Below are 27,131 nucleotides of genomic sequence, written 5' to 3' on the forward strand. Positions count from 1 at the left end.
TGCATACCCTGAGCCCCTGTGAGGACGGATCAAATCATGAGTCTGACAACACAGTCAGTGCACACTGAACAGCCAGCCTCAAATGGAAAGTCAGTTGTAGTTCACAGCAAATCTCCCTCCTGTTACAAAGCAGCAGCAGCACTACTGAACCAGCAGCTGCAGGTATCAAGACGTGCTGCAATGCTAAAAGTGGAGTCACACACCAAAGCCTAACACATTTCCATCCTTCGTTATCCAAACTCTTTTTTAATGAAGACACCAAGCATTAAGGTGGATCTGCCCTCTTGGAATGGAATCTCAGTAGCTGCTAAAGCACCCTTGTAACATCCCAGCGTGTCACACACTCAATCTCTGCAGTCACACTGTTCACAGACTGTGCCCTGGCAGTGTCACTGTGCTTCCAATATACAAACACTTTAAAAATGCCTCTAAGGCTTTTCCTTCCCTTCAGCTTTCACCCCCAAAAAGTCTTTAGATTGAAAGGAGAACAGTACTTCTTAAGTACAGACCCGTCACTTGTTAATTCACAAGTTCATTGATTGGCTCTAAAGTCATTTCTTCCACTTTTGCTTTAGATCTTTAGTCTTCTTCAATTTCTTCCGTTGCTTGGGACCTCTTGCTGTTTCTAATTTTCTCTTCTTCTCACTGGGAAACAGAAACAAAATATCTGTTAAAACTACACCAGATTCCCATCCAGCTGGGAAATTCTTGTTGTAAAAGGGGGGAAATGGTCTACATAGAAATGTGGTTGGGAGAAAATACTTCCAATTTCTTGGGTCATTTACGCTGGTGCTAGAGAAAGCACAAACAAGAGTGTGACCTAGATTTTTTAGTGCCTTCAGATGCTGTAATCCAATTTGAATCCCAGAAGGTCTTGACTTTTAGCTCTTGTCATTGCTTTTTAAGACTTTAAGTTATATGACCTAAAGGCAATTCATATAGAGCATGTGGAATTTAGAGTACCTAGAAAAAAGCATTACCACTGACAAGTTTAAGTACACAGCTCTGCTCCTGCACTAGCAAACATGACAGAGCTTCAGTCTTTATAAGCACTGACAAAGGTCTCTCATTCCTGTAAGGCTTCTGGAAACTTGCAGCTTCCAGCATTCACGAAAACAACTATGAATATACAACGGGTGGAAGAGAGATCACATAATTACTTCAGCTGTCAGGCACCCCAGGAAGGGGAAATAAGCAAACAGGCAAGTCTCAACTCTAAATCCCCAAGGAAAAGATGTGGAAAGGCTCCAAGCTGGGCAAGACAGAAGAAAGATTAATGAAAAGGAAGGAACTGCAGAGCCACGGACTCAATATTTTGCAGGCTTAAGCTCACATTTGACAGAATTCTTTTTCCCCAAATTCCCATTTTCTCCCATGGGACAACCATAGGCTCCCACCCATTAGCTTGCACAGCAAATGGGACAGGTACTTGGTATGAGTTCTTTCTTTAAATGACTCAAGAGAGAGAGAGTACCAACTTCTGTGCATGATCAGGATCAAGACTTAACCATGTCAACAGAAGAGAGTTAAATAAGCAACTAGGTTACATTATGACAGGACTACGGAGCAACAGAGAATCTATACCCTCATTTTTCAAGGAAAACTGGGAATCTATCAAGGACACCAAGTTCACTTGATCTGCTTCACTCTTATGATAAATGTTATAATAAAGACAGAAGTTGGCTTTCTTCACCTTTTCAAACTGACAAGAGCAGCATTCTGTCCTGCTTTGCTCAGCACCTCATTCCATTCTTCATCGTCACCCCGGATAATGTATCTAAGTGAAAAAGGTAAAGGAAAATCCAAGTAAAATTGCTAGCCAAAGAGAAAAAAATAAGGGGATTATACTGTCAGGCACACAATACTCTACAAACAAAGCCTCAGCAGCCAACCAAACCAGTATTTGGCAATACAGACAAAACTAGACTGGCAAAGGGATACACAATAGCTTGTCACAACTCTCAGCAGACTCAGTCCAAAGTAGGTCAACATCAACCAAAAACTGTCCCCCTGCAAAGCTGGTCAGGGTCAAATGGAGCTCTCTCAGGAACATGCCCCATTGTAAACATCACAAAACTGATTTATGAAGCCTCTCCTCAGAAAAGCAGAGGGCTGAGCAGAGGACATCTGTTATGAAAGCAAAAATGAGGCCACAGAGGTTATACTTCCCAAAGCAGTGGAGTACACTTTACTTAGACAGACAGACATCACTACAGCTTTAAGCCTGACAACCACAATCAGATCTATATTCACTATAGATTTCTTTATAAAAGCTTGTAGGTTTTTCTTCTTTCCCCCCTCCAAAAAAGAGGAGAAGGATGGTTGTGGTGGTGAAGGAAGAGGATGCAAAAAGCAGTGGTTCATAATGAAAGTTAACTGAATTAGCAGCTTCTTTTAGACCAGCAGTAAGCTTGAATTGTGCAGTTCTTCTGCGTCAACCTGGGAAAAGCTGAAGACCTGCAGCTCTCTTTTGAAAGGAGAAATTAAGGCAACAATTGCTATTCAAATAAGCTCATGTTCTGGTGTTCAAGTACTTTGGAAATCACATACAAATTTAACTAGGCAAAGCAGTCATGTAACAAAATGGAGTGGTTGCTCTCCATCTCAAGTTCTCAGAGGTTTAGAATAGAGTGGCCTTTGTTCATATGAGGCTGAACAATACTCGACAAAGCCTTTTCAAACCAAACCGAACAGCTCTGTCTCTTCTATTAGTTTTCTATAACCTGTATTGAAAAGTGTTCAAAATGGATTTTTGTCTGTCTCTTCTCATGGAAAACAGAAATCTACTTCTGGGTGGAAAAAGGGAACATGGTCTAAAATGACAAACAGGTATGTAATGCCACCAACGCTAAAAAATGGAATTAAAACTTAAAAAATGATGGTGATATTGTTTTCCTAATGTGAATTACTTGCAAGTCACTTCAAATCACATTCATTTTCATCCTATCTTCAAACAGGCAACCAAAGATTGAAAGAAGCTTTTATTCCTTTTCTCAGATTTAGCAGATTCTAGAGCCAAACCTGCCAACTTTCCTAGGATGTCAGTATAGTAAACAGGATTTAGTAAGACAAAAAGCGGGAGAAGAGAGAGAAGGGAGAGAACCAGTGGCATGTATAACTCCTGATGGTCCAGAAAGAGACATCTGCTGACACTTCAAGTAAACTGCTGGTTCAGCAGCTCAATAGCCTACAAATTACCAAGCTCTACAGCAGTTAAAAGGCATCTTGTAGTAATGTAATGTACTAAAACATTAATGCATGCTGTAGTTAGTAAAAGAAGCTCTGGCTGGTTCTTTTTCTGTTGGTTTAAGGTTTTGATGTTTTGGGGCTTTTTGGTTAAAGAATATTAAAATTAGCCAGGTACTTGAGTTGCACACAGTTAAGCTGGATAGCAGACAACAGGAACTGGGCATCCTGGTTTGAGGAATGACTAGTTCTAAAAGCAGAGGAGACTGTAAAACGGCAAACAGGCCGCAGCCAGGCAGCTTGCTTTACTACTCCATATTACAGAACTATATAGCTAATACATGTATAATATTACATACTCTACACAGCCAAGATCAAGAATGACACATAGATACATAGAGCTACTGCTGTGACAAAAGAGAATAGAGGTGAAAGACTAATGTGCTCAAGCTCATGCCAGTGGTACTGAGACAGAGCTGAAGACTGATCCAGCATTCCTGTTTGCAGCACATCTATTTGCAGGACTGCAAAAAGGAGCCAGCCCCCACTCTTAACAGCAATTCAGTTCTACAGCTCCACAGACAGCTCCACTCTGATCAGCTGTGATTTGCCAACTTACAACCTTTGCTTTCCATTCAAACTGCCAGCAGAAAAAGGGAAGTTGGTAACTTAACTCTTGAGAGTATGTCACACTTCTCAAGCAATGAATTTCATGCACTGAGGTGAAGAGGTGAATGGCCTTGAACTGAAGTTATTACTGAATTTAATTCATACTGCAGAGAGTGTTTTGAGTGTGAAACAAAGCAGCTGCTAACAGAGCTGACTGAGGAAGACTAAGTCATTGGCTGTCAGGCACACAATACCCAAGGTCTTCATTAGTGTAGCAGCATCTCCTTATCTTACCTGGCCACTGCAGAGAATACCCACAGCTATTTCCCATTTTCTGATGGTTTGAGATCGTGATACTGCAACTACAACCTTGTGCACCACACTGTGCTAGTGACCCAGCATTCAAACAGATACCAGGGAAAAACTGGATTTGAGACTAAAATGGATGAATTCTTACTGTGTAAGGTCCATTTCCCTCAGCTTCCCCACTTCTTGCTTGTGTTTTTCCTGGAATTCCTTCGCAGCTTCTTCCTACAACAGGACAGTACAATGGATGCATTAAGTTCTAAGCACAACAGTGCAATGGAAGGAAATGCTTTTCCCACTGAAAGAGAAGCACATGCCCTAAAACAAATACCAGATGATCCTGAAAAGCTTCACACTTTTATATAACCTCATTTCTATGCTGTTTGTATACATACATGTGTAATATATAAAAACATCTTGGTAGATTCTGCAGAAAATCCATGTTGCAAATTAACAAAGCATGACTAGAAGCACGTAGCACAAAGCTGTCAGGTTTCAACTGCCATAACGTGACAGACATGATGTGGAATTCTTTCCATCCAAGAAAATCTAGATGACAAGGCTTCTACACTCAAGGGAATTCCATGAAGTGTTCACATATGTATCAAGAAGAAAGTTCATAATTACCAAGTCATCATTTAAAGACTTCAGTGTTGGCTCCATTATAATATCTTTTGTTGCTGCCATCTGCTCCTCCACAGCTTTTTCCTGCACTGTGTTGAACAACTGAAAATGAAATAAGCCAACACATGTAAGACTTGCTGTTTCTTCTGGGTTATTGTTCTAACATAAATAGGAAATGCTGTCTGTCCCCATGAAACTCTTCTAACCTTGCAAATGCTATCCGGCGGTTTATTTCTGATGCATACATTCCATCATACTGAAATAAAAAGCTCAAGCCTGTTTCCTGAAGGCAGAATGATACACAGCTTTTATAAAGAGTATAAAAATAAATCAATCAGTACTCAATGTCATTTACATAAATGTAGAGCACTCATAGTTTACAACATACTTTATTAACACAGCATCATTTGATTAACATTTGCAGCCAAAAGCTGCATATGTCTTTTTGTATGTTATTTTCTTCAAGGGTGTTATGCTGAGGAAGTCACCTCTCCAGTGAGTCACTATGACAGACTGCACCAGCTATACTACTGTATCCTGAACCTTGAGGACTAGAAGCCCTAGGCTCAGCAAGCAATTGCAAGCAGTTTGTAAGTATTTTGTCTGTCTCACTATTTGATAACTCACCACATTACTCAATAAATTATCATACACATCATAAGCACTATTATTTGGGAAAACACTACATAAATGCCATAAATTTTTCCACTGGATTTTCCCATCTTATAGAGAAATTTGAAGTCAGTTGTTGGGGGCATGTTAAAGATACACAGTTTTGATTGAGCTCAGTATTGGAATTAGATATTGGTACAATACAACTAAGTCAAAGCCTGTCATGATGCCATTACCTGCACTACTTTGCGGATGATCCTGTTGAACAGGCCCATCAGCTGACTGCTGGGCAGTTCTAACTCCTTTTCCAGTTGGTCTAGAGATTTATGCTGTAGGCCAATCCCTAGAAAAAGGGCCTGAGGAAACAACATATATTTCAGTTATAGAGGATTTTAGAGCATACACAAATACATATTACTCTCTACACTCCTTACATTTAATCAAGTCCTTGCTCTGCTCAAGTAATACAAGGCTTCCTTGGTATGAGCTGAAGCTTCGCTCAGATGAAGTGGAACACACCTGAATTACTCTGCAAATGGCATTTGCCACTCCATGCTTAATACAGACAAATGCCTTTCTCCTGAAGTACAGATAAAAGTGGAATAAAACTATAAGCAGGAGAAATCATAAAGAGGACTACAAAAGAAGCAATTAACTGAAACTAAGTCTTCTATTAAAGATGACATGAAACAGGAAGCTATTCCAAAAGTATATATACAAAGAGAGGTGACGCATGGCTTGTTCTCACAGTGATACGTACTGACTGTGCAGCAGAGAGAGAGATATCCCCCATCTGGTTGAGAAAGAACATCCTGGCAATGGTAGGTACCATATCCATGATGAGATGATAGTCCACCATGTTGCGAGAGTACATCTCTAACCTCTTCAGGTCATATGGGATGAAAACTGACTCCAATTCAGCACGGCTGATGGCTGATGGGTACAAGAAAAAGACAGCAGTGTCAAGACTGCTCTTTGAATACTGAGATCCTGGATAGCTACAAGACGATTCTTTGTACCCCTGTAGCAGCAACCAGAACTCTTTCTGCAAGACAGATACTAAAACCCCACAAGAGAGATTACCAGATTCTCTCAAGAGGATTCCCCTCTGCAGGGCATATTGAGAAAGAGTAATTAGTTTTCAAGCCAGAAGTGACTGTTAGAACTGTCTTGTCCGGCCCCTTTTTTAATACTGCCTGTTTCCCTCAGCAAGTGCTGGACTGACCCCAATAGCATGCAGCTGAACTGAAGCCTCGCTCTTAGAAAGACATCACATTCCAACTTCCAAATTTCTATGACAATGCTCTTCCTAAGACCCTGAGCAAGCTGCTCTGCCTATTGACCCTTGCTATTCAAGGCTTCCCTTTTAATTCCATACTGGATCTGACAGGTGTCAGTATCCATCCATGTTTTGTCATGCATTTAGCTGTTACAGTCAGGAGCCCTCTAATTTTGAGTTACTTAAATCTTTGCTCAAGAAAGCAAAGAAGTAAAAAAACCAACAAAACATCAAAACCCCACCACTCCTCGTTTCCATTGGTAGGAAATGTCCTCTTAGCTTTTAGTTAGAAATAAAAGCATTATTCTGGATAATAGGAACAAATACAATGACTGACCAAGAGCAATTCATGGCACTTCACAGGAGACATCACACAATGCCTGTAGTTGAGAACTCTCATAAACATATACATGGATTTTAAACTGCTATCTAACTGAACATCATGTGCCAGGGTACTCACGTGGCTGGGGCTGCTGTTTGATGTTTTTGTTCTGCAGGATATTCAGAGCCAACGAAGGCGAGAATGTGCTGAACTGGTAGGAAAGCAGAGAAAGGAACCGCCTCCTAAAATCTATAGGAGAAGATGATAAAACAAACAGCTTCTGTGGACCTCTAGAATAAATAGTCCAAAAGATTCCCTAGTGTTAGCAAAGTCAAAGTTACCTTTCCAGAAGGCAGTAAGCCAAGGCTCCTGTTCAGTGTCCTCTTCGTTCAGTGTCTTCAGCATGATGCATGAATGCTCACCAGTCAGGTCATTCTAATAAGTAATACAGAGAATCATAGAATAGTTAGGGTTGGAAAGGACCTTAAGATCATCAAGTTCCAACCCCCTGCTATGGGCAGGGACAGCTCACACTAGACCATGTCACCCAAGACTCCATCCAACTTGGACTTGAACACTGCCAGGGATGGAACATCTACCACTTCTCTGGGCAACCTATTCCAGTGCCTCACCACAGTAAAGAACTTCTTCCTTATATCTAACTTGAACTTCCCCTGTTTCAGTTTAAACCCTTCACTCCTTGTCCTATCACTGCAGTCCCTGATGAAGAGTCCCTCTCCAGCATCCTTGATATCCACTCATCCTGTCCATGAACCTTTTGCACTCTGTGCCCAACTGATGCTAAGGTCTTCTAAATCAACAAGAATGCGTGTATTCATTCCTACTGATCACCACTCCTTCATGGAAAACCTATGAGCTCCTAGGGTCTGGGAAATCCCAATGCTGAGGGATTTTAGCTTCCTGAGGTAACCAGGAGTCACCAGTTTGGGGAATTCCAGATACATCTCAAGAGCCAGAAAAACATAAGAAAAATTCAATTACATGAGACAAATTCTCCCTGAAAGTCCTATAATTGCTACTGCAATCTTTTGTAAACACCTACAAACACAAGAGCAGTCTGTTCAAGGGCCACTTGTGTATTTTACCAATAACTATATTATTAACCCTCAAAAGCTGTACTTTCTAAGTGCAAACTACTTAGAAGTCCACATTTACAGCCCTAAAACTTTACTCCTTTAGTTATCTATGAGCCTGAAGAACAAAAAGGACCACAAACCAACCACCAGATGTAGCCTCAGGAAACTTTCCTGACCAACTCACTTCTCACAGAAGCTAATGGAAAGCTGCCCAGGGATTTCAATAGGGCTGGATTTCATTCAGAAACAATATGCTACTTACTGGTGTCTGCCTCAGATAAACTGGCACAAATCCAGCACGTTTCCAAAACCTGGGAAAACGGAAAAGAGAAAACACACTGAGAATGACAGAGCTGTTGATCCTACAGTAACACTTGTGGTTAAATGCAATTTATCTACCATGCAAGAACAACTGTTGAAAAGTAAGTGGAAGTCTGTAAGACAGCCTGCCACTAATGAACACAGACAGAAAGTAGCGGCAGCAATCAAACTGGCGGAGGTTCTAACTTAGAGGAGTGAAGAATGATGACTGTGATACCAGATAATGAACAAACTTTCAAAGACTGACAGACATGACACAAGAGTTATTGCATTTGACACGATTCCAGGGCCTCCCTTAGAAACAGGAAGACAGATTTTGACCAATAATACCACAGACTCCTAAGGGATGCCCTGGGGATTTACAGTTACTTCAAAGACTGATGATTTTCCCTGGCAACTTCCAGGTTGCAAATAGTCACTTGTGGACCAGGGAGAACCCCAGACTGATCAGCAAAATCCTGCTGGCTTCCCTTTCCATCCTCCTGCATCTCAGTTGTGAACTGCTCCTCCAATTCATTTTGCCCAGGACTAGTATAAGAAGACCTGCTGAGACCAAACATATGGCATCCCAGACAAAAGAAAGAAGCCAGGCCCCAGAACAACTGTCACTGGCAACCTACGTCCACAGGCCATGGGATGACTACTCACTCATCAGCTGTGCAGCATGTTACAGATTTCAGCAGGAAGCCCTAGAGTGTACCCTATCCCACTCTTCCTCCTTTTTTATCTATCCCACAAAGCTAACAGTCAAATAACTAAAAGAAAGTAGTAAAACCCTTTATTCTCCCTCTCTGCCCTGAGAGGGATCATTCAGATGAAGACATCTGAGCCATTTCCTTTATAAGTTACAAAGATTGAGACTATTTCACAAGAATCATTCATTTCTGATGCTCTCCTCCATAGCTTAATAAGTCACCGTCACATTTTGGCATGAACTTTGCAGCATACTCACCATGGAACAAAGCAGGCTACAGCCCCTGTATCTGAAACACCAGAGCTGTAACATATAATAACTGACTGGGTCAGTCACAAACTGGCCTCCACTGCTCTTACCACTTCTGAACTCAGTCTCATCTCTACTACAGCACCCTAGGTCCTCTGCACGTGGGGATATGCCAGCAAGAAGCCAAGGCTTTAGGTGATAAATGACTGCTTTGTTTTTAAGCTAGCAACAGCAGGAATTCTGCATTACTTTGAAACTGTCTCCTAAACTATGTGTGGATTCATAACTTCCCAGTCTATGGCTGAGAAAGTCTCAGGAACCAAGATAGTTTCATAGAATATGATAATATTAAAAAAGTTTGCATCTATTACAAAATTCTACGTTTTTATAAAACATGATGTTGGAAGGTGGAGCTAAAACTGAAGAAAAATTAGTAAGTCACTTACTGCTGCAGTAACTCAGATCCTCCATGGTAAGAAAAGCAAGAAGTAGCCACAGCTGCTTGTGCAAGTCATTTATGTTAGCTGGGAAACTAACAACTAACTTTGCAGACAGCAGCAGCTCAAGCTTCTACAGGTCACAGGAAGTAGTACTTAACTTTTCTCTACTTCTTACAGGCTGCTCTTACTTCTCAGCAAAACTCAGCAATTAAAGCTAGTTACTGTTAAGAAGGGTCACAGAGACAAAAAAGAAGTGAATGGGTTTGCCCTCAGGAGACTGAGGAAAAGCTACCCTGAAGAATGCACTTAGGATCAACCTTACTGTACATCAAGTCTTACAGGAGAAATGGTTTTAGAAACCAAGTGAAATACATAGAGATAAAAGAATATCCAAGGTGTAAAATATTCATTCATAATATAGATATTCATATACTCTGCTCTTGTGAGACACCACTTGGAGCGCTGTGGCCTGGTGTCCTTAACATAAGAAGGACATGGAGCTGTTGGAGCAAGTCCAGAGGAGGCCACGAGGATGATTAGGGGACTGGAGCACTGCCCATACAAAGACAGGCTGAGAACATTGGGGCTGTTCAGCCTGGAGAAGAGAAGCTGTGTGGAGACCTCAGAGCAGCTTCCAGTGTCTGAAGGGGGCTACAAGGATGCTGGAGAGGGACTCTTCATCAGGGCTGAGAGTGATAGGAAATAGAGTGATGGGTTTAAACTGAAACAGGGGAAGTTCAGGTTAGATATATGGAAGAAGTTCTTAGTGTGAAGGTGGTGAGAATAATAATAATAATATATATCATTATAATTTATAGTCATATTTTTGCACTATATAACTACCAAATAGAATAATGTCTTACTTGAGTAATTTTGGTGTTAGGCCATAAGACACTCCTAAATAGTCCAGGCTTTCAGCTTGTCTCTCACTCAGTTTGAGAAGAAGAGGAGGCAAGTCTTTCCGAGGTGTCATAACCTCTTCTAATAAACTAACAGTCTGAAAAAGAAAGTGGAAATGGGTTAGTAGCAATCCTCACAGAATCTGAAAATGACATCTTTTCTCCTGCATAAAAAATGAGTATTTTCTCTTTACAGGGAGAAATTATTATCAAGACTTACAGTGACAAACAGCTTAGTGCAACAGAAAATACAGGAAATGTACTGAGCTCCATACCTCACTGCTTACAGTTGCAATTTCTTTTGGCTTTTGAACTGGTTTTTCTTCCAAACATGGGAATTTGCCCTCATAGTACATCTGCAGTAAAGTCAGAGCTCTGCTGCCGTAGCCCATCTGTGAAGTAGGAACAATACATTGTAAGCAAACAAAATCAGTGCAGAGATCACTCAGTCACTGCAAAAACACATCATCTTTGCTACACAGCAGCTCCATGAAGAACACTACAGAACCTGGATGTCTGAAATCACACTGAGAGCCCAGTTTAGGCCTGTGTAATAATTCTTGGTGGTTAACTTTGGCACTCAGAGAATGCCAAACACCACTGTGAACATTTGTCAATCTCACAATAAATAACACTGGATCTGGACTGTATACTGCTGCTCAGGATGCTGGCACTGGTTTGCTACCTCCCAGGGGAAAGCAGTGCCCCAGCCTGCTGGTCATCTGACCACTTGTGTGTACCTGACCTCATTCTGTTACTGCTGCTGGCTCAGTCCCCAGGTTTAACATGCTAAAAACAACTGGGTTCCAAAAAATACTTTACCCCCTGATAATCCGGATGAACTGCAATACGAACAACACGGCCACCAGAGAGGCCCCCGAAGTCCGGATCTTGGAACTGCATAAGAGACAAAAGTCAATTTAAGGAACAGGCATGGGTACTATGGAAATAATAAACAGCACTGAAATCTAGCTTGGGTGTGAGCACATAGCCAAATTGTTCACCTGCTCTGAAATGGTCCAGGGAATAAGATCACCAGAAGCTTTCTTTCCCCTAGAAAGGCTGTTCATGATAGATTGGCGAGAGATCTCTCCCTCCATGCACACCTGCCAGAAAAGGTAAAAGACCATTAATAAATGTTTTCTCCTACAGTCCCCCCATTACAACAGAATCAAAACTTATACTCAGTTGTTGAGCCCATTGTGCAGTACTGACATTTCATGTGATCCCCTGCTCTGCAACATGATGAGCAAACATATATGCACCAGCAGGCTCTGCCCCTAAAAGCTGTCTCAAAAAGCCTATAAACAGCAAACATAAAAGCTCATCCCACCAATATTTCTCTGTAAATGTCATGTATTTTTCATGTAAATGGGGCTTTTTCTTTTAATAAACAGCAGATCTAACTAGCTGCATCACACAGATGATTGAGAATCTGTGTTTTTAAGGAAGAAAGGATACAGTCAGATACGAAACAGACAAGGGGTGAAATATTCCTACATCTCTAAGCATGTACACCTGAGGAGTTTGCATTTTTGCAGTCCTACTGCAAATAAGAGGAGTGCTAGAAACAAGGGATTAGCAGAGTGAACCAGTGAACCAACTTTCCTTGCAGGAAGCTGAAATGGGAGGACAAAGTCATCTCTTGAAGCAGTTTAGCTCCTCAGAAGACTTCTCAGCCTAAGGTACCAATTACTCCTAGCTAGTACACTCCTGTCATACTACACTGAGTATAGTGCCTCACAGCAGTGTACGGTACAGCTCACTTCACAGATACACTCTGCTCTCTTACCTGAACAACAGCAAGAACTTCTGGTAATGAATTCTGGGTAGGTGGAACAGGTGGCAAAAGGCAAAAAAGATGATGGGCAGGAGCATCAGACAGCATCTGGAGGTCATTGGGTGAGTTCTGGAGGGTAAAGACATACCAGAAATAAAGAATTATTCCATAAGAAGATCTTCAAAGTCCAATGTAACATCAGTAGCTGGCTCCTCTGTTGTCTGAATTTAGGGCTGTTAAGAAACTTGGAACTAGTACAATACTGATGGATAAGAAGCTCACAGGCCACTTCATGGCTGTTAAAACTCATAGGCAGCATCTGTTTTTCTCACGTGAAACCTCCTGTTTTGATATGTATACAACTGAACTTTCTATTTTTATATAGCTACTTACCTCTTGAACTACCAAACCTTAAAGAATTTTAAGTGTCATATGTTTAGTACTCAGTATTTATGGACTTCACCATTCACTAGTGACTTACTAGTCACCCATGGTCCTGAAACCTTGAGATGAACTATTACTCTTTTCAGTAGAACAATGGTACTATTCTTTCGGTTAACTTGAGGCTACTAGAATACAGTAAAGAGAACTGCAAAAGAGGTTCATCACTGATAGTGTTCTGACAAGTTTGTAGGCTCATCTAGAACTTAGTCAACAATTTCTCAAAACGAAAATATTCCAGGTATCTGTAAACCCAGTATATTCAGCCAAGACCAGGGAAGAGATCTCTCCTTTTTTCTTTATCAGAGAAAGAAGAATACAGATCTGTACATAAGAAGCAACAGAAGCTGTTCAGAAACCTCAATTAGGCCAATTTAATTAGACCGTCATAACAAACATTGCTCCCTCCATAACATTCCTAGCTGAAATTTTGACAGAAGTAGCATGAGCTTTACCTTGTAGTGTGAAGCCACATAGAGGGCCATCAATCTCTGCAGAAAAACTTCTGATGCTCTGTGGTAACAAAACAGTGTGTCTCTATTTACATAATATCTAACCACAGGGGTTAAGGAAACAAGGCAAAAGCTCTGTCCTGGGTTTAGCAGTAGCTGTCTGGCTGGGTTTAAACCACGACAAGCTCCTTGTTGGTTTAGAAGTATTTTCAGTACAGACTTGGACTCCATGCTGGCTTATGCTCTTAGACTCTACAGTTCTATCCACAGAATGAGTGACTTTGGCCAGCAGTCATAGCCTTCGCATCCTCCCACTGTAAAGCTAATCCTTTTATAACTCCAGCAAGGATTTCCCTTCATTTAACCCTTCTTTTGGGTCATCTCTGCAGTAAAACTGGAGTTTGGTAATGTCCTGGTAAGACACAGCACCAGTCCTAAAGGGCAGTGGTAAGAACTTAACTCCTGAAGTATGGTCTTAATAGACTTCTGCCAAAAGATCATGTGCTGAGGTTATCACATTAGCTGGAGAACCCACTATTAACCAGCTTGCAAAAGCCGCCTTCACCTGCAAGAATACTGTGATGAGAGCACAACACTTGAGTAAGGATACAGGTCACAAGCCTCAGGCAGTGGGCAGCCAGAGATGATTCTGGTGATGTTCAGACAGTCCAGGCACAGCAGATCATTCAGCCACTTTTCAACTGGGTCTCCAGGGGCATATCTGATTGACTCATGGAGGGAGATTTCATGCAACATACGAGCTGCAGAGAGATTCCAGGGAAGAGCATCTAGTGTTGGAAGTTACAGCTAGCAAAGAACCCAGTAAGATTAGTGTCCTTTGAAGGGCTCCCAGATTAGAACATCATTACTTACACAGCTTTCATTCCTTAAAAGCCTTTACAGCTGAAAATCATGAGGAAAAAACAGAGGAGAATTCCTTCATTTTCCCATACCATCACCCTCCAGCTGCGAAGTACATGGACACATGGGATACCCACAGGGCTTGCCAGCAGCAGCACTGGAGGTTACTATCATACACCAGTGCAGACCACAATGGAATACCTGAGGCGAGTTTAGCTGTAGCTGTAGATTTGTTCTCTGCTGTCATGGTGATTTGAGTCTGTGCACTCTGCTGACGGAGCTGCTGAATGAGCTTCAGAGACAGTGATCGACCAGTACCCTCATACCTGAAAAGCAGGAGACAAAAAAGTGTGAAGCAAATAATCAAACAGGAACCCTGAGCACGGAGAAGCTTCAGGACAGAACTAGGCTGCCATCCAGAGCCCTGTGAGGGCCTCAACCATCTGTGAGAATCCTTTTGATGCTTGCAGCCCAGAAAGCCAACCGTATCCTGGGCTGCATCAAAAGGAGCGTGACCAGCAGGTTGAAGGAGGTGATCCTGCCCCTCTACTCCGCTCTCCTGAGACCTCACTTGGAGTATTGTGTGCAGTTCTGGTGTCCTCAACATAAAAAGGACATGGAACTGTTGGAACAAGTCCAGAGGAGGCCACGAGGATGATCAGGGAACTGGAGCACCTCCTGTATGGAGACAGGCTGAGAAAGTTGGGCTGTTCGGCCTAGAGAAGAGAAGGCTGCATGGAGATCTCAGAGCAGCCTTCCAGTATGCGAAGGGGGCCTATAAGGATGCTGGGGATGGACTCTTCATTAGGGACTGTAGTGACAGGACAAGGGGTGATGGGTTTAAACTTAAACAGGAGAGGTTTAGATTGGATATAAGGATAGAAGTTATTTACTGTGAGGGTGGTGAGGCACTGGAATGGGTTGCCCAGGGAAGCTGTGAATGCTCCATCTGTGGCGGTGCTCAAGGCCAGGTTGGACAGAGCCTTGGGTGACATGGTTTAGTGTGAGGTGTCCCTGCCCATGGCAGGGGGTTGAAAGTGGATGATGTTAAGGTCCTTTCCAACCCTAACTATTCTATGATTCTATGTTCTTTTGCATGTAGGACAGGGCAGCCTAGCCTGTCGCTTTCTCAGTCTCATGATATGGTAAGGAAGATGTGATTCTTCCCTCTTTCCTAGCAGACTACAGAATTCTGTTTATGTATTTACTCCTTGCAGCAGAACAGAGAAGGTGCAAGTCCATAAGAAAAGGAAAGCAGCAAGTTCAAGAACTGACTCTTGGTTATTTTAAGGAGCAGTTCCACAACAGATCAGGAATTAGCATGACCTGATGTAACAGTGTAATAAAAAAATGTACTGTAGATAAGAAATGGTCCACTGGCACTTGCACAACTGCTTTCTCAGGTAGGAAGTTGCTGCTCAAACCTTACCCGTTGATTGTAGAAGCCATGAAAACAAGATAAGGGCCCAGCAGGTTCTTCACCAGGGGTAGAGGAATGGCAGCAGCTTCATCAATCACAACAAGTTCGGCCTGACCCAGCTTCACAGAATCAGCAGGGTGTATGTACTGCAGGGAATGAGATTACACCATCACTGTCATCAACAGCGCATCTGGGAATTAGGGAGACGTCAGAGTTGGCAGAATTGATGCCTTGAAAAGCTGTTTTAGGTCCCTGTTCTCCAGGACCACCAAGCCAGAGACAGAGACATGAAAACAAATAGTTGGGAGAGGGCTCATGTTACCCTAACAAGGGTCACACATCTTGTTTTGTGTATTCCCACACAAACTTATCTGCAGAGATCATAAAAATGAAGGAAATCTCATCACTAGAAACACATGCTCTTCGTTCACTGTCTCTTTCACCTTCCTTTGCTTTTGTTTTAAGAAACCCACAAGCCATTAAGGAAGCTTTGTAATCCACAAGTTATTCACAGAAAGAAGCAAGGTATTTTGTGAAAGTCTCTCACCAGAAAAAAAGGTCTGGCTTTAAAACAAAATCAATCAGAACAGTTACACATCACATAAAATGCACATGCTTACAGTCAAAACAAGCATGGGTAAAGCCAACAGTTAGGAGAAAAAGTAGACAGGAAAGAGTGCAAAAGAGGCCAGTTACCTGAATGGTCTGTCTGTGCTCCTTGAACACATTCACCCTGACAACAGCCTTGTTAAACTCTGGATTTAAAGACTGAACAATCTCATAGTCCAGATGTTCCTGAAAGAAAACATTGTTAAACAGTAAGAACAAGCCAAGATCTAAGTATTGTTTACCATTATCATCAAAATAAGCTCACTAAGACAACACAGTTATTTCAGATTCCAGTTAAAAACTCATATAACAAAAGCTTCAGAGGTCTGAGAACTGAGAAATCACTTATGTTAAAAACTATTTTACAAAGAAACTGTTTTACCCAGCTTAAAAACAGAGAAGGAAACATAACTGTACTATGACTCATTTTTGCAGAACACTACCAAAAGGTTGATAGCCGATACATGTAAGCAAAAAAAACAGATGAGATGCAAAACCCATCCTAAAACAGGACTGCTATGAAAGTACTGTAAAACAGTCCGATCTCCTTACCTGGTACTGCAGCGCATCAAAGCCTTTAAAGATGAACTCAAAGAGAGTGTGAAGGTTATCAGGGCTTGGAGATGTGACAAAGATATTGGAGTAACTGCACAGAAAAATAAAGCAGGAGTTTTAACTCTTTTTCTAACAGATTTTACATATACATATTAAGTATGTACACTAACTATGTATGTATACTAAATAGAATGTTTTCTATGAGGGGTTGATTTTACCTATTAATCAAACCACAGCAGATTCCTTTGGCCACTTATTTATTATGTGTGATTATTTTGCTTTTTAAAGATTGAGGGGGTTTTATTACTATAAGATAGAAAAACTTGAATATCAGTGTATGCAGCAATCAAAAGATAGAAGAAGAATAAAAAGGAGGGACACAGTACTTGAGTAAATTACAAGTATATTCAGATCCTGTCACCTTTTCTTTCAAACTCGTTGCACATCAAGCCTGGGAGACAGGGGGGGAAATCACTCACCCAAAAGCTACTGCTCCAGCAATAGCCAGTCCCAAAGCAGCAGATTTACCCCGTCCCCTGGCTGCTGTTAATGCCACAGTGCTCTGCAGAGTCTTCTCAGAAATGGCTTCAATGAATTTTAGAACTGCTTTTGCCTGATAAAAGAAAATGGAAACCAAACATCAGCTGTGTTTAAACTGCATTACTTACACTTACCACTACTATACGTCTTCTTTCCTAGAACAGGAGAAAGGAAGAAAAAGACAAGATAGGAGAGCAGAACATTAAAACCCGAGTGAATAATATGCAAGAAGTGGTAATCTTTACCCACGGAGTCCTTGAAATTACTCAAGTCTAAACACAGATCAACAACCAGTACAGCAACTCTCAATTACTACCACAATCCCGTTGACCACAGAGCATATTCACCAAGACGGGAAGAGGCACACTGCTCTCACAGGAGGCTGATGAACAAACCCAAGCAGTGAGAAGGCCTGTAAAAGGGCTTATGCACTGCGCAGCTCTGGGAGCCACCAGGCTGAACTGCAGCTTCTCAGTGGATACTCCCAAAACAAGAAAGATAACTGCAAGAGGGCCTTCCTTTGCACTAGTCAGTGATTTTCAAACTAGAGTAAAAAACATGTAAGGGAGGCAGGAATAGGGGCATATTAAAAGACAATATGCATTTTCATTTCCTATTTGAAACTGAAATGAATAGAAACTTCAGGTTAAGTTTCCTGCTTATTTCAAACCCTGAGAGCTCATCATCTTTTTACATGTGGACTTCTCCAGATGAGCTTCCTGTATCCATTCTCTTCCTTCCACTTATTCTCAACTTCAAGAAGAAAATCACTGATACTGCCACTGAGCTGCTATCTCCAACTGATTTTTCAAGGAAATTCTAAGCCCAGATCCATCACTATTCACACTCAGATTTGATCACATGCACAATGAGACACGCTAAGGCAACCTGTCAAGCACAGAGATCTCAGATGTAAACACCACACCAACCTGATCCAGGGTTTTACAGCCATCCACCAAAACTCCTACAGGCTGTGTATCCTGCAAGCTCTCCTTCAGTTCTTTCAGCTCCACGTCCTGTGGCCGGAGGCTATCTTCCTGTAAGACAGGATTAGTAAACTTGGGCACAACTACACATTTAATATTTCAATTTTAAGGCATCTTCAGTAGAATGGTTACACAAGATGTGGATAACCTGCCTTCCTCAAGCTTGGAAGAAACCAAAGAAAGGATATTTCAGTACATGGTGACTGGAGAACAGCACTGCTAGGAAGAAGGGACCATTTCTGAAGAATTTAATTCATTTTTCAGTCTTCAGGCTATGATTTTTGTTGTACTTGTCACAGAAGGTGTACATATTGCCATGCAGGGGAGAAAACTACTGTAGCAGCAATACATCAATTTTCAAAGCAATATAAGAGTTTCAAAGTCAGACAATAAACTTGGATGCAAAAGCAATTCATTTTAAATGGAAATTATTTGATTTTCCTTATTGACACTTAAAAATCCAAAGGCATCAGTCTATCCATCTAACAAATAAGCCTTTGTGCTGCTGTCAGTATTATTCTAATGCTAAGGGGGAATTGTTTTTTAAAATCACTGCTCTGTTAAGAGTGTTTTTACCATCTCTGACAGAATCGAAGTTGGTATTAAGACACACAAAACAGTTCAAAAGCTTAAAGATTTCTGTCTAAAACTGGTTCCATTTTACCTTTGTCTACAGCTGAAAGTGATAAAAGAATGTATTTCTAACAGTGCAAACTATGTCTGGTTTGTATTCAGTGAATACTTCCTGAGATGTGGCATGTGTAGCTCAGAAACAACCACCACAACTTTTAGGTTTCAGGGGTCTCCTGAGCTTGTAATATGCTTATTTCCGAAGTGTTTTCCCACCCTCCAACCATCAAAAGGTCTTTTTATTTGCCTCATCCCAACTGCCCATCAGCTTGAAATTTCTCTATGCACTTCTGAAACAGCAAGCACAGATATTAAGTTTCACTTCATTTGGCTAAACAGCAACAGAGCAAAATCAATAAATACAGGCAAGAACACACACAAAAATCTGTGACAGAGAAAAAAGCAAGGAGGAAAGGGAAGGAGAAAGGAAAGGAGAAAGGAAAGGAGAAAGGAAAGGAGAAAGGAAAGGAGAAAGGAAAGGAGAAAGGAAAGGAGAAAGGAAAGGAGAAAGGAAAGGAGAAAGGAAAGGAGAAAGGAAAGGAGAAAGGAAAGGAGAAAGGAAAGGAGAAAGGAAAGGAGAAAGGAAAGGAGAAAGGAAAGGAGAAAGGAAAGGAGAAAGGAAAGGAGAAAGGAAAGCAGAAAGGAAAGCAGAAAGGAAAGCAGAAAGGAAAGCAGAAAGGAAAGGAGAAAGGAAAGGAGAAAGGAAAGGAGAAAGGAAAGGAGAAAGGAAAGGAGAAAGGAAAGGAGAAAGGAGAGGAAAGAAAGACAACTTCCCATGCTTCACCCATACCAGCTGTAACTTCTGCAGTATATTCTAATTCCTCTCTGCAAGACCATGATTTGATATAAAGGAAGGTGAAAGGAAAGCTTCCTTAACGCACCATAGTTAACTCAAACCAATTTCTCCCACGGAAAACTGCTGACACTGGTTACTGACCTGAGACTGTGGTGGAACTGGTGTGATATTCGCAATGTGACTGGAGATGGGCAAGATATTGAGCTGATCATCAATCACAATGCAGTTCTTGCATGAGGCCAGAGACAGAATGAACCTGGGCAGTGAAGCAAAGGCAACTCAGTAAAAACACAACTGAATTTTTGTGGTTAATATAAGCTCTTTGCTAAACCCAGACCTAGTATTTACAGCTACAGCTACTTACAGCTGAGCTACAACTGGTAATATGCCTCCCACCATAAAATCAGGATCACTCACACAAAACAGGTATTCTCTTACCAGGATGTCTCCAATGAAGACTAACTGAAGATCATATACCCAGAGATCATTTAAACAGGAGGCGGCTGCATAAAACTGTATAACTTGAATCCACAGTACTGTGGCCCCCAAAGACTGCACTCAGTGCTGGTTATTCATCCTAATGTCTGACATCCTGTAACCACCTGCATACTAAAGACTGATTTCTGCAATTTCCCTGTGGCTGGAGGTAGGGCTCACTCAGTAAAAGCTGCTGCTTCTATACAACAAAAGCAGGGAGAACACCTTGACAAGACATTTCTACAATCACACAGAATGCTCCACACTCATCAGTTTTATGTTTTACAATAGTGCAGTGTCTGAACTTTGGTGCATCTGAAGCATGTTTCCACAGACCACTTCAAGAAAGGAACTCAGAACAGTTTACAAATTTGGGCCTATTTGCATGTATCCCTTGTAACACATGCCAAAAGTCTGGATATAATCCCTCCAATAACAAACCATTCATTTCCAGAACAGTACATGAGAACTTCACTGATGCAGCCAAGAAGCCCTATTCCCAGGCAAACCTACAAGATGCTTCCCTAATAAGAATATAAGATGTTGTTGCAGCTGTTTTCCTCGGATGTACAGCTCTGACCCTTTACACTCCTAATAACTTACCTCTCATTGAACCGTCCTACCACATCCTGGTGTGCCTCTGTTCTGTACCGAGAGTGGACATCCTGAAACAGAAAGAGAGTCAGTCTGAAGAAGGAACAGCAGTAACAGTGGTTATGTCCAAGATCATTACTCATGGTACATTGGCATGGATTTGATGGATGGACCATTTGGTGGATAAGGAACTGGCTGGATAATCACACTCAAAGGGGGCCTACAAGGAATCTGGAGAGGGACTTTTGACAAGGAAGCATACAGACAAGACAAGGGGGAATGGTTTTAAATGGAGAGAGGGGAGATTTAGATGAGATATTAGAAAGAAGTTCTTTCCTGTGAGGGTGCTGAGGCACAGGCACAGGTTGTCCAGAGAAGCTGTGGCTGCCCCATCCTTGGCAGTGTTCAAGGCCAGGTTGAACACAGGGGTTTGGAGCAACCTGCTCTAGTGGAAGGTGTCCCTGCCCATGGCAGGGGTTGGAACTAGATGAGCTTTCAGATCCCTTCCCAGTCAAACCAGTTTGGGATTCTCTTCCACGCCTGTGGACTATTCCCCCTTTCCACTAACACTGCATCCCAGGCAGGATTCTGATTTTTTGTTTGTTGTGAAACATCTGCATTTTCCATATACTTTTTAAAAATATACTTTTCCCAACAATTCTTTCACAATGGTCTTACTTGTCCTTGCCTGACTTAAAGGTCAACTCTGCCAGGTACAGAACATTTCAAACACTTCAGAGATGCTAAGAAAACATAGTCTGTCACTTTAATTCACTTACTGGCGTTATTATTAAAGGAAAGAGTTCCTTCTCTAGGTTAAGTATACTCGGTGTGAATCATTTGTTTCTAAAAATATACAGTAATTGTGAAGCTTGTTTTACCTAGCAACAGGTCACAGAACCATCAAAGGGCCTATTTCTTACTTGACTTGCTGTTACATGAGCAGATAGAATAAATACTTTCCAAAACTATTGTGAAACAAAATATCACACCTGTATTTCTAAATGACAGCCTTCTCTTCTTTGTAACTGTAATTTCAAGACAGAGAAATGCCTAAGCATAAGATATTTAATCACAGATGAATGAAGGAGCATGGAAGATGATGGAAGAAAGATCACAGCCCATAACAAAAGCAAAAGAAACTCGCTTAGCATTGCCACGATGTACCTGCTCAAACAAAAGAGACACATAACATTGAACATACCATGGTCATTGTATAGAGCTGCTTCAGTGAGTTCATAGTCCTCAGGAGAATCACCACAATTCCACCACCTTCTACTGTTTCAATAGTTCTAGCGAGCAGGTTTGGAGTCAAGGCTTCAAAATCCTGGGAAATAAATACAACTCTGAAGTTGCCAAGAGTTTATCAGTGCAACCAGCACCTACTAAAAGGCACAGAAAGACTAAAAACATTATTCCTCAAAGTTTAACTCATGCTTAATGTCTGCATTAACCACTGTCCCATTAAAATTCAACCAACAAGGCTATGCCACCCTCACAAAACTTGTAAAAGATACACGAGACCATCATAATATAAGTAACAGAAGCAACAAATACTGTTCCTGCAGCTTTTACGCTGAAAGCCACTGATACTTGTACAATGTCCCTTTTAAGTCAAAAGGCTGACTCCTTACCTGAAGTACACACATGCCAAAAGTGTTGCCAAGAATCTTGTGAGTCTCATTGTAATAGCAGTAGCGAATGTTTGTGGCTGCTATGAACAACTCAAAAGGATCATCTTGCTTTATGTTTAAAGTTCCACTTTTAATCTTCTTCTGCAGTTGTCTCATCCTCTTCTTCCGGTGGCTGGAGAACACAATTATACACAAGTTTCTTGAAAAAGGGTTTGAGAACAGCGCCTTCAGGCCTAGGTTCATGTCTATCTTATACCACAATTGCTGCTTTCACGGTGTGTTCCCATGTGCCAGCAGCCCAGCATGGTGGGTATCACTCAGAATCAGCTGGGTTTGCAAGAAACCAAAGTGCTTCATCAGAATCAAGTAGTGCCAGGTAACTGCCTTTGTGTGCAGACTGCAAGAATGCCACAAATCTAAGAACTAAAATTTAAGCATTTTTTCAAATTGTAGGTATTCCAATGCTTACTCTGCACTCAGTCCTAAATATGGCTGAGGCTGAGAAGCTCAGGAATTAAAGTTTGGGCCTTCTGAGTTTCAAAAGGTGAGGGGGAGATTGACCCAGGACAACTGAATTAGTATTAGAGCTTCAAAAGGAAACCAAAGGTACCTAGTGCTGGTGTCAGCTGTATTACAGTAACCAAGTTTTAGTTCTGGAAGACCAAACTTCCTGTAACTCCTCCAAGAACTAATCCTGGTTCTCATTACAACCAAGTCACACAACCTACACACAGGAGACCAGTCACAGAGCTTTTGCTTCACACAGAGCAGTGACCGCAGCACAAGTCATAGGATGTATCTTACCTGCTAAAGCCCAGCTCCTTTTTGTAACACCACAGGACAGAGGGTCTGGCCTTTACAGTTGCTTTGGACAACATGTGATGGAGTATAACCACCTGCCAAAACACAGGAACGGTCATCAATAACTGGGCTCATAAGATAACATTGAAGAGCAAAATTCTTTTCTATACTTGATTTTACAGATACATGTTTACCAAGCAGCCCTTTGCAAAACAGAAGGATCCCTTGACATGTTGTATGCTCCTTTTTACATAGACCCATGCAACTAAACCTTCTCCAGGGCTGCATGACACTGAAAACACCAAAGTACACCTAACCAGAGTACTCCTTAGCGCTCTGGCAGAACTCTAACAACTGCACAAATAGATTATTCCAGGCTAAATACAGTTCCTGCTATTTGTGACTTTAATAGAGATGTACGACAATGTATTTCAGACTTCCACAGTTTCACAAGATTTCCCTCTGAATCTTTATCTGCTAGCAGGTATGGCATCCCACCTCACTGCTTCATATCCTGCACATTCCTGCTGCTTTGGAATCAATGAAAACCCTGAACGCAACCAGACTCAAAAGATGTCCCACCAGAATTCAACCATCCACTTGAGCAGTAAATGAATGACAACCCCCTACAACTGCCTGACAGGAGGATGGAGCCAGGAGGGGTCTGGGCTCTGCTCCCCAAGAACAAGGGATGGGACAAGAGGAACCAGCCTCAAGCTGCACCAGGGCAGGTTTAGATGGAGCTGAGGAACCTGCCCCAGAGGGTGCTCAGGCATTGGAACAGGCTGCCCAGGGCAGGGCTGCAGTCACCGTCCCTGGAAGTGTTCACACAACGTGGAGACAAGGCCTCAGTGCTATGGGTTAGTGGTGGCCTTGGCAGTGCTGGGGAACGGTTGATGCTCTGAAAGGTCTTTTCCAACCTGGTTGATTCCATGATTCTATGGCAACTTTCTTGTAAAGCCACCTGACTGTTATTTCCTAAGTTTTTTTCTGACTAGTTTATCCTTCCCTCATTAACTGGAGATAACTGAACCGACTTACCCTAAAATATCATGGCTTTGCCATGCTGTTCCTCCCCTTTCCACTCAAAAAACACAAGTCTAGAGTCTCAAGAGAAATCTAGTGGTTCATGTCTTTCATACAACACTACTGAGTAGGTCCAGCCCAGGTCCTGGTGTGATGACATCTGAAAGATGACTTTGTACATGAAACACCACTTGAGGGCAAACTCATAGTACCTTATGACAGAACTGAAACAGGAAAAATTGCTCAAGTTAGCCAGAAAATGAAATGTATTTTGCCCAGTTTAAAAAAAAAAACAAAACACAAACACAATTCCAATCTGCCTATAGCTTTTTTTAATGTAATATTCATGTGTTTCTCAAACAGATGTTGAAGGGCAAAGTCTCCTAAACCACTTCTAAGGCCCCTTTTCCTTCAAATTCACTTAGAGGTGATCCTCCCCCTCTACTCAACCCTGCTGAGGCCACATCTGGAGCACTGTGCCCAGTCTGGGATCTTCAGTGCAAGACAGACAAGGAGCTATCCTCCAGCAGAGGCTGCAGGGATGCTCAGGGGTCTGGATCACCCCTCTTGTGAGGAGAGATTGTGAAGCTGGGTCTGTTAAGTGTGGAGAAGAGCAGACTGAGGGGATCTCACCAATGCAGATCAGTAACTCAAAGGCAGGTGCCAGGAGGATGATACCAGACTCTTTCCAGTGGTGCCCAGTGACAGGACGAGGAGCAATGACCATAAACTGAACCACAAGTTTCACCTCAACATGAGTCAGAACTTCTCTACATTGCGGGTGGCAGAGCACTGGAACAGGCTGCTCCACTGAGGTGGAGTCCTCCTCTCTGGACACATTCAAACCCCACCGTGGGCACGTTCCTCTGTACCTGCTCTGGGTGGCCCTGCCTTGGACTAGATGATGTCCAGAGGCCCCTTCCAACCGTGATGATTCTGAGCCTTGAGACGAGTTCCCCCAGTCAGGCTGAGGCACGACACCTCTTCAATGCACTCCACCGCCCTCCGCCTGGATTTACTGAGGTAAAACCCGGTTCCGGGCGCTCACAGACCACCCGTTCACCCGAGGCCCCGTTCAGTACCGCACCATCCCGCGGCAGAGGCTCACCTGGTCCTTGCCGCGGTCGCCGACCACCACGAAGAGGGCCCGCTGCCGCTCCGCCACCCCATTCTCGATCAGCACCCGAATGCGGTTGTCAACCTTCCGCCGCTGCATGGCTGCGGGGCGCGAACGGCTCCCTCACGAAGGGGCCGCCGAGCCGAGCCGAGCCGAGCCGAGCCGAGCCGAGCCGAGCCGAGCCGAGCCGAGCCGAGCCGAGCCGAGCCGAGCCGAGCCGAGCGCTACCCCTAGCCCCCGCCTCAAACAGCAATCGGATAGGGCCGGCAGCTCGCGCCAAACCACGTGGGACCGGCGCGGAGCAGGGCGCGCGCGTCGCGCACTGCCGTAAGCCCCCCTCCGAGGCTGTCCCTGTGGTTCGCCTGCGCGGTACGTAAATGTGTAATAATAACTAACACTATGTAATCATGTCCAGTAATTTTATGTTTGAAGCAGAATGCAAGCGGGTTTTCCACATGGAAATGCCGCGGAGGAGTTGTGGAAACACACAGGCAGTGATCAAGGCCCCGCCGGCGCGCTCGTTAACTCACAGTGTTCCCGGTGTAGGAACAGTGCCGTTTGCGCCCGCGGGCCCCTGGAGGAACCGGGAGACGACTGTGGGACAGTAAAGAGGTGAAGTGGCGGCGGCGGCGGAGTCCGGCAGCAGCGCCCGCGCTTCAGGGCACCCGCGAGAGGCCCCCGCACCGCCGGGGCGCGAAGGACCCGAACGAGCCGCCAGGGGGCGCCACATACGCAGCCACCGATCCAGGCGGCGGGGCGGGTTTCGCTCCCCAGCGCGGTTTTCCCACGTGGAATTCCTCGTTCCAGGCTTTCCCAGGAGCTTTGGGGTGGTTGGCGTTTGGGGTCACGCTGTGTTTTACCCCGCAAGGTTCGTTTCCCCAACGGCTGCATCTCCCCGCGCATTCACCCCGCCAGCTCTTCATTCCCCCAGGCAGCCCTTTCCCTTCTATCCCTCATCTTTTCCCCACACCTTTCCCCTCCCCCTCTTTTCCCCACATCTCCCCCCCCCCCCCCCCCATCTTTTCTTTTCCTCCCATTTTTTCCCACACATTTCCACCCCCCACCCCTCCCAGGTTGTTTGGTTTTTTTTTCCCTACAAGCCTTTTTTCACTCCTATTTTCCCCAGGTGTTTCTTTCACACTTTTGTCCCCTACCTCTCTCTTCCCCACATGTCCTCCTCCCTCTTTCCTTTACCCCTTCCACTTTACATTTCTCTTTACACATACATCTGTCTATCCAGCTCCCGCCCTTTTCATTCTCACCTGTCTGAACTGTCCCATCACTTCTTGTATGTTCCACTCCTGCATCTTCTTCCCTGTCCTGATGTTTGAATTCTTTCCTGTGTTTCTTGTACCCCACTGCTTTATGTATCCTCCTGTCTCTTTCTCTTTATTTCTTAGTCATAGAATAGTTTGGGTTGCAAAGGACCTTAAGATCATCCAGTTCCAACCCCCTGCCATGGGCAGGGACACCTCACACTAAACCATGTCACCCAAGGCTCTGTCCAACCTGGCCTTGAACACTGCCAGGGATGGAGCATTCACAACTTCCCTGGGCAACCCATTCCAGTGCCTCACCACCCTCACAGTAAAGAACTTCTTCCTTATATCCAATCTAAACTTTCCCTGTTTCAGTTTTAACCCATTACCCCTTGTCCTATCACTACAGTCCCTAATGAAGAGTCCCTCCCCAGCATCCCTATAGCCCTCTTCAGATACTGGAAGGCTGCTCTGAGGTCAGATGGTTTCCTATCTGTATGTAGTGTTGGGTTTTG

General features: G+C 43.1%; 1 protein-coding gene across 1 annotated transcript; it reads right to left on the reverse strand.

Annotated features, from left to right (window-relative positions):
- Nucleotides 1-476: 476 nt before the first annotated feature.
- Nucleotides 477-25,607, reverse strand: NAT10 (N-acetyltransferase 10). The gene is made up of 28 exons (XM_061343502.1): nt 25,349-25,607; nt 23,218-23,309; nt 22,414-22,585; nt 21,984-22,106; nt 20,789-20,850; nt 19,850-19,964; nt 18,226-18,333; nt 17,236-17,369; nt 16,754-16,847; nt 16,289-16,387; nt 15,602-15,738; nt 14,374-14,498; nt 13,922-14,072; nt 13,315-13,411; nt 12,431-12,547; nt 11,643-11,744; nt 11,461-11,535; nt 10,914-11,030; nt 10,603-10,736; nt 8,298-8,346; nt 7,280-7,373; nt 7,077-7,187; nt 6,098-6,270; nt 5,574-5,693; nt 4,729-4,827; nt 4,253-4,326; nt 1,694-1,777; nt 477-645 (listed from the first exon to the last, which is right to left on the reverse strand). Exons 1-28 carry the CDS (start codon nt 25,454-25,456, stop codon nt 552-554), a joined length of 3,060 nt encoding a protein of 1,019 aa, XP_061199486.1. The 5' UTR covers nt 25,457-25,607; the 3' UTR covers nt 477-551.
- Between the last annotated feature and the right edge of the window lie 1,524 nt (nt 25,608-27,131).

The sequence above is a fragment of the Neopsephotus bourkii genome, unplaced genomic scaffold (genome assembly GCF_033783945.1).
Source record: "Neopsephotus bourkii isolate Nb327-2 ecotype Australia unplaced genomic scaffold, CSIRO-AGI_Nbou_v1 NB_1825, whole genome shotgun sequence".
In the NCBI taxonomy this organism is placed as follows: domain Eukaryota; kingdom Metazoa; phylum Chordata; class Aves; order Psittaciformes; family Psittacidae; genus Neopsephotus; species Neopsephotus bourkii.